At 36.8% G+C, this 12039-nt stretch overlaps 1 protein-coding gene across 7 annotated transcripts in view; it reads left to right on the top strand.

The window, feature by feature from the left end:
• ARNT (aryl hydrocarbon receptor nuclear translocator) overlaps window positions 1–12039 on the top strand; it is a 77510-nt gene that overhangs the window by 64393 nt on the left and 1078 nt on the right. For 5 of the 7 annotated variants that reach the window (XM_081307015.1, XM_081307012.1, XM_081307013.1 and 2 more), the window contains 9 exons: window positions 1967–2041; window positions 3427–3578; window positions 6182–6292; window positions 6876–6948; window positions 7293–7416; window positions 7607–7709; window positions 8103–8250; window positions 10444–10606; window positions 11042–11208. In XM_081307015.1, the coding sequence (XP_081163141.1) occupies window positions 1967–2041; window positions 3427–3578; window positions 6182–6292; window positions 6876–6948; window positions 7293–7416; window positions 7607–7709; window positions 8103–8250; window positions 10444–10606; window positions 11042–11208 (1116 nt within the window). The remainder of the gene's footprint in view (window positions 1–1966; window positions 2042–3426; window positions 3579–6181; window positions 6293–6875; window positions 6949–7292; window positions 7417–7606; window positions 7710–8102; window positions 8251–10443; window positions 10607–11041; window positions 11209–12039) is intronic. The other 2 variants (XM_081307014.1, XM_081307011.1) reach the window with 1 other exon arrangement.

Genomic DNA, 12039 nt, shown 5'->3' with positions numbered 1-12039 from the left:
ACTCAGAATATCATGGAAGAAGAGCATGCTAAAGGACAGCAGCAGCTCAACAAATGGCAACACCAATTAGAGAGAGACCTTCGCTCACCAGGACAAAATATAAACCCCAAAGCACTCCCCCAGTCACCTACCTCTTCCATCCATACCCTACCTTCCTACATTTACCACTCAGTTAATCCATATCAGTGGGTTAATCATTTCACCTCTGAAGCTCATCCCACAATGAAAAATACATTTAGTCCATTTTCTTTTCTTTTTTCTTTTAGGGGTGGGGGTTGGGGGAGGTACTTGGGATTAAATTCAGGGGTACTTAACAGCTGAGCCATATCCCCAGCCCTATTCTGTATTTATTTAGAGATAGGGGTCTCATTGAGTGGCCTAGCACCTCTCTTTTGCAGAGGCTGACTTTGAACTCGTGATTCTCCTGCCTCAGCCTCGAAAGCTGCTGGCATTACAGGCATGCACCAACACACTTGGCTCATTTAGTCCATTTTTTATTTTTATTTTTATTATTTTTATTTTTGAGAGAGAGAGAGATTTTTTTAATATTTATTTTTTAGTTTTCAGCGGACACAACATCTTTGTTTGTACGTGGTGCTGAGGATTGAACCCGGGCCGCACGCATGCCAGGTGAGCATGCTACCGCTTGAGCCACATCCCCAGCCCTAGTCCATTTTTTAAAAAAATATTCTTTTAATTGTAGATGGTCACAATATCTTCATTTTTATTTATTTATTTTTTTATGTGGTGCTGAGGATCGAACCTATGGCCTCACGCGTGCAAGGCAAGCTCTCTACCACTGAGCCACAACCCCAGCCCTCATTTAGTCCATTTTTAAGGGTCCCCATAGTCTTAACATTTCAGCACTACCCAAAAGTTCAGGTTCAGAGTCCTGAGACTCAAGGCAAAGTCTCAGCATGAGCCCCTGTAAAAATCAAAAGCAAGTTACATGTATCTAATATATAATGCTACAGAGTAAACATTTTCATTCCACTTGGAAGAAAATAGGGGCCTAGAGCTGGGCATGGTGACACATGCCTGTTATCCCAGTGGCTTGGGAGGCTGAGGCAGGAGGATCAAAAGTTCAAAGCCAGCCTCAGGAAAAGTAAGGCGCTAAGCAACTCAGTGAGACCCAATCTCTAAATAAAATACAAAATAGGGCTGGGGATGTGTGTGGCTCAGTGGTCAAGTGCCCCCTAGTTCAATCCTTTCTATAAAAACAAACCAAAACAGGGGCATAGAAAGAAAGGATGGAACCTAAACAAGATCAAAATCCAGATGGGCAAGTTCTATAAGTTCCAGGTCCAGCATCTGGGGCACAAGGCATCATGATGTTCTCTTCAAAGGGCTTGTGTAGTTCTTTCCCTATGACTTTGGTGGTTGTAGCCTACATGTCCTTTCTCTTGGCTTGTTTCTCCTCAATTTCTGCAGTTTTCCTCAACAGATATCCCGTAGTTCTGGCATCTCTTAATCTCAGACTTTTCCACTGCAGCTTCCATTTCCTTTATTTATTTATTTATTTTAACATCTTCACACATCAACTTCTCAGGGGCTGGCTGCAGGGACTCTGACTCTTCTACACTTTCCTGACTTCCCAGGCCTTCCTTTGAAACCTTAGTGGAAGCCTCCCTGATCCCCTAATTTTAGCGTCTTGCAGAACCAGCACCACTTGGTTGATGCCAAGGTCTGCAGCCATCTCAAGCAGTTGCCAAGCCTTCTGGAACTCTGCTGCAGTAGCCTCTGCATGCCTGGTGGCTCAGCATGGTGAAACCACTTCCTAGGCCCCTGCTGTAATCAGGGTGCACCCATGGTCTTTTCTCAAAGGAATCTTTACTTTTACCTCCTTCATACTTACATATCATCTTAGGATAATTACAGAAGTCCTAAGTCCAAGTCCTCAGCTGATTGACCAGGAAAGTTAGATGACCATAAAAGTGTGTATCTTACTCTTCTTTCTCCCTTCCAGGAACTCTTAGGAAAGAATATTGTAGAATTCTGTCATCCTGAAGACCAGCAGCTTCTAAGAGATAGCTTTCAACAGGTAATTTTTTTCCTGGTTTGGGTCTGAATATACATATATTTTTTAATCTATATATCACATTACTTGACCACTGATTAGTTGAACACTATAATAGGCATTAGAGTTTTGTGTGCCTTGAACTAACCTGTATTTATTTATTTATTTATTTAGCAGTACTGGGGGTCAAACGTAGGGTCTTGCACATGCTAGGCGAATACTCCACCATTAGTAGCTACATCCCTAGCCCTTACCTGTATTTTTAAGAAATAGAAAGATGTAATACTTAGAAATTATAGCTAGTGTTCAAGGTATTTCTATTTGGTTTTGGTTCTTTACTGTTTTGTATCCAGTTAGCCATCTGTAAGAAACTGTCTTCAAAGTATTTAAAATATTGTAGGTTTACTAATCTCTAGATTGCAGTAAAAAATTTATTTCATAGAGTTCTTTTATAAGTAATTAGAGTTAAACGATTTCTGACTCTTAATATAATTTTTAGGCCTTAGTTCCTTAAAATACTTTGTGAATTTGGACATGGTTTTAGATATTGGTTCTCATTTTATATTGGACAATTAATTTTTTACATTTTAGTGGTGTCTTTATAAAAACATTAGATATTGGTTCTCATTTTATATTGGACAATTAATTTTTTACATTTTAGTGGTGTCTTTATAAAAACATTGTCCATAATAATAGTACTTAATTAAATTCAGAGGGTCTTTGGGAAGATTTTAAAACCAGAAAATACAAATAAGGGATATAGCCCAGTGCCTGACACATATAATTTCAAAATGTTAACTTGCTAATATTGTTACCTTTTTTTATTGTTAGGGAGAATCAAAAGATTATTTTCTATTCCATGAGACTAGAAAGTAAAATAATCTAAAATTACTTTTAATGTTTTTTGGGGGATACTTAACTTTTAAAACACAAGCAAAACAAGACTAAAACAAACTTGGTGTTATATATAGAAACCTTTATTGATATTGTGAAAACAAATTCTCCAGTTTGGGAGGAAAAGCTGGAATTGCAGAATAGTATATAAGCTATATTCAGTGTCATTAAAGTTAAATTTCTGTTGTAGAATTATATAGTAGCTCATTGTATATTTCATGGACTTTTCAAGGAAACTGGGGAAATAGTATTTCTCGTCTGGAAATAATTGTTATTGCTGTTTGACTTGGTCTACTGTGGTTAGATAGCTTGGAACCCTGGGAAGAAATGTGATAAATATATCCCTTATTTAGTAACTTAGTTTTCACTCCTTTGTATTGTTTTAACATTGAAAAAGATGAGTGTTTGAAGGATAACAACAAAAGAACTTTAGGATTATAGAAATGGGAAAATTTGTTTAATTTTCTAAAAACAAATATCTCTGAGTTCTACTGATGGCATGAAAACCTTTTCAGGTAGTGAAGTTAAAAGGCCAGGTGCTGTCTGTCATGTTCCGTTTTCGATCTAAGAACCGAGAATGGCTCTGGATGAGAACCAGCTCCTTTACTTTCCAGAACCCTTACTCTGATGAAATTGAGTACATCATTTGTACCAACACCAATGTGAAGTATGTACCCTTTAGTCCTTTTCTAATGTTGGGATTTCTCATGACCCAGTCTGCTTAGCCTTATAAGATATCTCCTTTTCTTCGTTTTCATAAGTAAATACCATTAATTTGAAGTTTCTGATTTTCTAACTTCTTACAGGATTTGATGTAGTTGATCAAGGTAGAATAAGATTTTTAATAAGCAAAAGTTCAGAGACTTTCATCTTCCAATGAAAAAGTTTATATTTTAATTTTATCGGCCCTTTCCAGAAAGGATTTTGTTTCATACACTAGTTTATTGCTTTAGTCTGGCAGGATTTTGATCACTAGCAGGATTCGGCATACATTTTCTGTGAAGGAACAGATAGTAATTATTTTAGGCTTTGTGGTCCATACAGTTTTTATTGCACCTACTCAATTCTGCTTTTGTTGCATGATGAATGTAGTCATAGAGAAATGATGAAAGAACATGACTGTGTTACAATAAACCTTTATTTACAAAAATCAGCAGTGGACTGATTTGGTCCATGGATCATGGTTTGCCTCAGGGCATAGTTATATTCCATTCTTTCATAAGTTTCTGTTCCTCTCTTTGGGCTTTCTTTCTCAGCTTTTTAAAAACAATTATTGAAATATATTTCACTTACCATATTGTTCACCCATTTAAAGTGTACAATTTTTAAAAAATATATTACACAGTTGTGCAACAATTACAACAATGTTAATTTCAGAACATTTTCATCCCCACTAAAATAAGTCCTGTACCCTCTATCATTCTCTATTCTTCCCCTTCCCTTAAAGTCCTATGTGCCCTCTGATTTGCTATCTCTATAAATTTACCTGTTCTAGACATTTTCATATGGGTAGAATCACAGAATATATGGTTCTTTTGTGATTGAGCTTTCATTTAGTATAATGTTTTCAAGAGTCTTTTATGTTATACCATGTATCAGTATTTCTTTTTATTGTCAAATCATGCTCTGTTGTATGGACTTAACAGGTTTTGACTATTTGTCAGTTGATAGACATTGGGTTGTTTATACTTCTTGGTTATTAAGAACACTGCTGTGAACATTTCTGTACTAGTTTTTGTATGGATATATGTTTTTATTCCTCTTAGTATATACCCAAGAGTAGAATTTAGTATATACCCAAGAGTAGAATTTCTGGGTCATATGGCAATTCTATTTAACCTTCTGAGGATGTGTCAGACTGTTTTTCAAAGGTTTCCCATCATTTTACATTCCCACCAACAAAACATGGAGATTTTAGTTTCTCCACAGTCTTATCAACACTCACCATTATCTTAATATTATAGTCACCCTAATGGATATCAGTTGTCAGATTACTTCTTTTTCATTTAAGCTACTTTTTTTTTTTTTCAACTGGCTTTGAACCTGGCTCTTGAAGAATTTCTAAGTGTACATTATCCCTGGCTATAATAGTATTGTCCAGTTCATTCTGTAGGACTTGTAAAGTTTAATTCTTTGCCAATTAACTTAGTAAAACGGTGGATTGAGTTAGAATATTTTGTAAATTTAAGACTTAATTGTATGTATGGTCATGATTATTACAGGGTTTTTTTTTTGCATCTTTGTATTACATAACAACCATTATTTTGTGTTTCCCTTTTGTTTAAATTTTGAAATATTTTTTTTCCTAAACTTTTTTTGTTTTTGCAATACTAAGGATCAAACATAGGGCTTTGCACATGCTCGGCAAACATTCTACCACTGAACTACATCCCCAGCCCCAAATATTGAAAATTTTATGTCCTTTTAAGGACTTGAGTTTTGAGAAATAATTGCTTTCCCCTCTTTTACATACAATTTTTCTGACCATGATTAATTTCAGTTTTTTATATATATATATATATATATATATATATATATATATTTGTGTGTGTGTGTGTGTGTGTGTGTGTGTGTGTGTGATGCCGGGGATTGAACCCAGGGCCTTGTGCATTCGAGGCAAGTACTCTACCAACTAAGCTATATCCCAGCTCAATATTTTATTTTTAAAAACAAATATTTCTAGTTTTTTCTTTCTGGTAAATATTATTTATAGAAAATTTGGAGGGTACTTGGGGCTGGGGTTGTGGCTCAGCGGTAGAGCACTTACTTCACACGTGCAAGGCTCTGGGTTGGACCCTCAGCACCACATAAAAATAAATAAATAAAATAAAGTTTAAAAATAGAGGAATAATTTTTAAAAAAAGAAAAAAAATTAGAGGGTACTGAGAAATATAGAGAGAAGGAAAAAATATTTCTTGCCCTCTAGATAATTTTTGGTAATATTTCAGTACTTTTGGTTTTTTATCTGAGTTTTAAAAACACAGTGTATGGATATACACATACCCACAACAAGCAAGTATTGAACATGTAAAAGTTACAAACTAAACAGGATGAATTTAACCCTTATGCCTTAGGACTGTTTATATTTATACCATTTGTCAATAATGTGAATATTTTTTTGCTAAAACTGAGGTTATAGGCTACCAATGGGATTAAACTTTAAAGGATATTTATTAGTGATTACCTCACCTATAGATGCATCTATATAACAGAATCATATTTCTTTCTTTCTTTCTTTTTCCATTTTTTTGCTCTTGTCTATTTCCACAGGAATTCTAACCAGGAACCACGGCCTACACTGTCTAACACAATCCAGAGATCACAGCTAGGCCCCACAGCTAATTTAACCCTAGAAATGGGCCCAGGGCAGTTGGCACCCAGGTAAGAAATAGTAAAATAATCGTATTGAGCAGTCACTAAGCTATGGTGGCCACCTGCAACCCCACTTTATTTGTTAGATGGCTTTTTAAAAAAATTCCTTTTCACCAGGTTCTTTTCTCTTTTTTTTTTTTGTACTGGGGATTGAACCCAGGGGTGCTTAACCACTGAGTCACATTCTCAGCCCATTTTATTTTTTGTTTTGAGGTAGTGTCTTACCAAGTTGCTTCAGGCCTTGTTAAGTTGCTAAGGCTGGCCTCAGACTCGGAGATCTTCCTGCCTTAAACTCCTGAGCCTGCCACCAGGTTCTTTTCTTTTCTTTTTTTTTTTTTTTTGGTACCAGGGATTGAACCTGAGGCGCTAAACCACTAGCCACATCCCCAGCCCTTTTCATATTTTATTTTGAGACAGGGTCTCACTAAGTTGCTTAGGGCCTAAGTTGTTGAGTCTAGTTTGAACTTGCATTCCTCCTGCCTCAACGTCCTGAGCTGCTGGCATTACAGGCCTGGGCCACTGCCTAGCAATACCAGGTTATTTTTAAAAATCTTTTTTCCCATTTGTCTCCTCACTGACCTTGAACATATAGGCAGCAGCAACAGCAAACAGAGTTGGATGTGGTGTCAGGACGAGATGGACTAGCCAGCTACAATCATTCCCAGGTGAGTGTGTCTTCTTTCTTGAAGAGGACAGTGAACATTTCCTTAAAAACAAGTCCTGGGTTGGGGTTGTGGCTCAGCGGTAGAGCACTCGCCTGGCACATGTGGGGCACTGGGTTCAATCCTCAATACCACATAAAAATTAATAAATAAACGAAGGTATTGTATCCAACTACAACCAAAATAAATATTAAAAAGAAAACAAAACAAGTCCCCCACTGCCAATTGAATTGTATGTGTATTTTTTATGAGTTTTAGGGTAGTTGAATTGTCATGTTAAACGAGTTTTAGGGTAGTTGAATTGTCATGTTAAACTTTAATGATTATTTTATCATTTTACTCCATAGGTTTCTGTTCAGCCTGTGACAGCTACAGGGCCAGAACATAACAAGCCTCTTGAGAAGTCAGATGGTTTATTTACCCAGGATAGAGACCCAAGATACTCAGAAATCTATTCCAACATCAGTGCAGGTATGCATCTTCCTCACTCCTCTTGTAAATTCTCATTTAGATCACTTACTGATGGGTCTGCTACTGCCTTATCAGTAATCTTCCAACAAATTTCCATTTAATCATAATACTTCATAAGTAAGTAGGAACTTGCTGAACTATATACTACAGCCCCTTGACTGGCCCTCCCCCGACTCCTTTTGGTCTACAGATCAGAGTAAAGGCATCTCCTCCAGCACTGTCCCTGCCACCCAACAACTATTCTCCCAGGGCAACTCATTCCCTCCTAACCCCCGGCCGGCAGAGAATTTCAGGTGAGCCCCATATGTGTGTGCTGCTTTACAGGGCCCTGAGGGATTCATTTGATGAATCCAAGTTTATTCTTCCCTTGCTTTCTCTGGTTTTTTTTTTTCAGACAAAGCAGTGGAGTTTATAGGGCCTAGGGTGAGGCAAAGAAGCTGCTTTTTTTCCTCCTGTTTCTTTGCACCTGTCTTATTGCCATGTTCTAGGTTCCATCTCTTTGTGTCCTGGTCAGTGTGTCACAGCTGTCAGTCTTCCTTGTTTTTTCCAAATTCTGTTATCTAGTTTTCCTTAACTCCAAGGAAGTCAAGGGAATCTAGGAATAGCACTAGATTATCCTTCGATGCCTACCTTATCTGATAAATCCATCCTTTTAATACTTTACTTCATCATTTGTTCACTCCTAGGAATAGTGGTCTGGCCCCTCCTGTAACCATTGTCCAGCCATCATCTTCTGCGGGGCAAATGTTGGCCCAGATTTCCCGCCACTCCAATCCTACCCAAGGAGCAGCCCCATCTTGGACCCCTAGCACCCGCCCAGGCTTCTCTACCCAGGTAAATCTTCTCATCTTTTTGTGCTTATGTGTTCATTTTAGTTTAGATGGGTTTTTTTCCATATGTAAATTTTCTTTTTTCTTTGTTTTTTTTGGTGCCAGGAAATGAACCCAGGAGTGCTCAACCACTGAGCCATATCCCCAGTTCTTTTTAGTTTTTATTTTGAATCAGAGTCTCACTAAGTTGCTTAGGACCTCACTAAGTTGCTGAGGCTGGCTTTGAACTTGCTATCCTCCTGCCTCAGCCTCCCGAGCTGCTGGGATTATAGGATTACCATACCTGGCATACCTTCTGATTTTCTTAAGAGCAGCTAGATAATTAAAACACAGATAATCCAAAAACCTCATTAGCGTCCATAGTTTTCAATTTAAAGATAAAATTGGAATTGTTCATGAAGAACATTTAGAGCAGGTTTGATTTTTAGATTTATTTTGAAGTAAATTCAAATAAGTTTTCTCTTTGTTTAGAACTATATGATATAGGAACAAAGGAGAAAATTGCTAATTTTATATAGTGATGTCTACTTACAAAAAGGAAAAATCCTTATATAATATCCATGGGTATAATACGTAATAAATGTTAAGCCTAAAGCAAATATCCTTTATTATATTATTAGTTTATAGTGTATAATATTTTAATGAAGTAAAAAAAAAAGCATACTCCAAAATTGTTTTTGCATTATAATCTCAACTGTGTGAAAAATGTACCGAAGGCATCTCCATCAGCCAAGGACACTGGTACTGAGGATAATTACTACCGTGGTTTCCAGTACTTTGATGAGACCAAGAAAGCCATGCCTCTGGGATGTCCTATTATTTGAGCATTCATTATCTCCTGAGGGTTGCAGCTCTCTATAAGTTTGCTGTGACAGAACCAAGAAAGATGTATTTGAAGATTTCTATAGATATTGTGACTTCATGAAAGGTTTTGAGGAAATAAAGGCTGGTGTCATGAGTGCAAAATATTTTGGGAATAAATAATCTCTTTGAATTGAGTTTCACAAAGTTTGTCTCTGAACTAGGTGCAGTGGTGCACGCCTGTAATCCTAGCAACTCAGCAGGCTGAGGCAGGAGGATTGCAAAGTTGAGGACCTAAACAACTTAGTGAGACCCTGTCTCAAAAAATTCAAAAGGCTGGGGCTTTCGCTTCATGGTAAAGCACCCCTGGATTCACTCCCCATTACAAAAAAGCAAAGAAGCAGTTTGTCATTGATCTGTTTTCCAGTACTCTGAAACATGAGTATGTGAGCTAAGTAATACTTTCTCTTGATAAATAAACTTTGAACAAATATTTAAAAAGAAAAAGAAAAACTAGAATTATCCAAAAATGTTAACCATGGCTCTCTCGTGGTAGAATTATGATTCTTATTTTGATTAATTCTTACTTTCCTTCTTTTCAAATATTTCACAATGCATGTGCATTACTATTCTAAGGAGAAAAAATTGTTTAGGGCTGGGGAGGTAGCTCATTGCTAGAGCACTAGCCTATCACATAAAAGGCCCTGAGTTTGATCTCCAGCACTCAGAAGGAAAAAAAAATTTAAAAAAAAAGGAAAGAAAAGACATTATGAACAAGTACATGCAGAACAGACTGAAAAATAAAAGGATATAAATTTTTTTTTAGGGGCTGGAGTTGTAGCTCAGTGACAGAGCACTTGCCTAGCATGTGTGAGGCACTGGGTTCGATCCTTAGCATACCTTTATTATTTTATTATTATTTTTTTTAATGCAGTGCTACCCATCTACAACTAAAAAAATTTTTTTAAATGCTTTTTTGTGTGTATGTATGACTTATTAATGACTCATTTTATTTAACTTTACAGTTTATAAAGTGCTTTTATTTAATTTTCACAGCTTTATTAAATGCATTTTTTTTGCAATTTTATCTCAGCTGCATAAAAAATAGTGTCAAGAAGGATTGGGAGTTAAGCAGAAGAAATACACAGCTGAAAATAAGTATGAACTTTATTCAGATGAATGTAGTGATTGGCAGGGTAGTGACTCCTAAGAAATGACATATGTAGGGCTGGGGTTGTGGCTCAGCAGTAGAGCACTTACCTGGGTTTGATCCTCAGCACCACATAAAATAAATAAATAAAATGAAGGTATTGTGTCCAACTACAACTAAAAAAAAAGAAGCAACATATGTAATAATAATATTTCATTTGTTGTTCTCTATGTCTTCTGTCTTTAGCAGGTGGCTACTCAGGCTGCAGCCAAAACTCGTTCTTCCCAATTTGGTGTGGGCAACTTTCAGACTTCATCCTCATTCAGCCCCATGTCTCTTCCTGGTGCTCCTACTGCATCACCCGGTGCTGCCACCTATCCTACTCTAACCAATCGTGGATCCAACTTTGGTAAGTTCAGACCAGAAGAAGGATGACAGAAAAATCATACCACTAAAGAGAAAGAGCGGATTTTGTAGTTAAAAATGGTTTGACTGTGTCCTGGATATACTGACCTAATTACCTACCTACATGAAAAATACGTTAGCACATATAACAAAACCATGCAAAATATAATTTTACACAGATTTTACTATATAATTTTTTAAAAGCATATGCATATAATGGCATGCATATTTAATCTAAATAACCAAAGTGCTCTTTGGAAAGAACTATCTAAAGAAGAAAAGTTAATTGGCGACTGGATTTTGAAATAGAAAAGATATTGTCTCAAGGACAGAAGATAACCCAAGTAAAATTACTGACTTGCGTTTAGCTATGTACTAGTTTTTCTTCTCCAGTAGAAAATTAGTAGATTGAACTTGTTTATTCTTACTGTGTTTCTAGCTCCTGAGACTGGACAGACTGCAGGACAATTCCAGACACGGACAGCAGAGGGTGTGAGTGTCTGGCCACAGTGGCAAGGCCAGCAGCCTCATCATCGTTCAAGTTCTAGCGAGCAACATGTTCAGCAGCCTTCAGCACAACAACCTAGCCAGCCTGAGGTCTTCCAGGTGAGAGGGTGAAGACTTCAGAAAATCAGAAAATGGGTCAAGAAGGAAAGATGGAAAGATGGAGAAGGAAGCATGCCTTGGTTGATGTGTAGGCAGAGGGTGTATGGGAGAAGACAGGGAGGGTTTAGTGTTAGTAATTGAGAACATCTTGAACTTAGTGTGATATCCTTTAAAGAGACTAGACAAAATAGTTATGTGAAGCACCATGCAAAGATGCCAAAGAAAGTTATTTTAGCTCATCCATGAAGATCCATATCTTTATTTCATAGTAGCTTTGGGTTTAAAATAGGCAGAACAATTTTTTTAAGTGTATGAAATGGAATTACTAAATATACCTCTAAAGGTCTATTTCTGCAGAATGAGTGGAGTTTTCAAAGACATGAAATAACATTTCCTCAGCTTCTAAATAAGAATCATACTTCTACCACGAGAGTGCCATGGATAAAATTTGGGGATAATTTCAGTTTTTTTCTCTTTTCTCAATATTTGTTCAGAGTTTGTTTATCAAGAGAAACTATTCCTTAGCTCACGTACTCATGTTTCATAGTACTAGAAAACAGATCAGTGACAAAATGCTTCTTTGCTTTTTTTTTTTTTTTTGTAATGGGGAATGAATCCAGGGGTGCTTTACCAGTGAAGCCAAAGCCCCAGCCTTTTGAATTTTTTATTTTGAGACAGGGTCTCACTAAGTTGCTCAGGTCATCAACTTGCAATCTGCCTGCCTCAGACAAAGAAAGGGTTAATGTAAAGCACAGATTGAAAGAAGGCAAAACAGCTTTTGGTGGAAAACAAATAGGATAAGAGACATTCCGTATATATCTTTAGTGGGTA

The sequence above is a fragment of the Spermophilus citellus genome, assembly GCF_964194105.1.
Source record: "Spermophilus citellus genome assembly, chromosome: 9".
NCBI lineage: Eukaryota > Metazoa > Chordata > Mammalia > Rodentia > Sciuridae > Spermophilus > Spermophilus citellus.
This window is presented reverse-complemented; position numbering and strand designations above follow the sequence as displayed.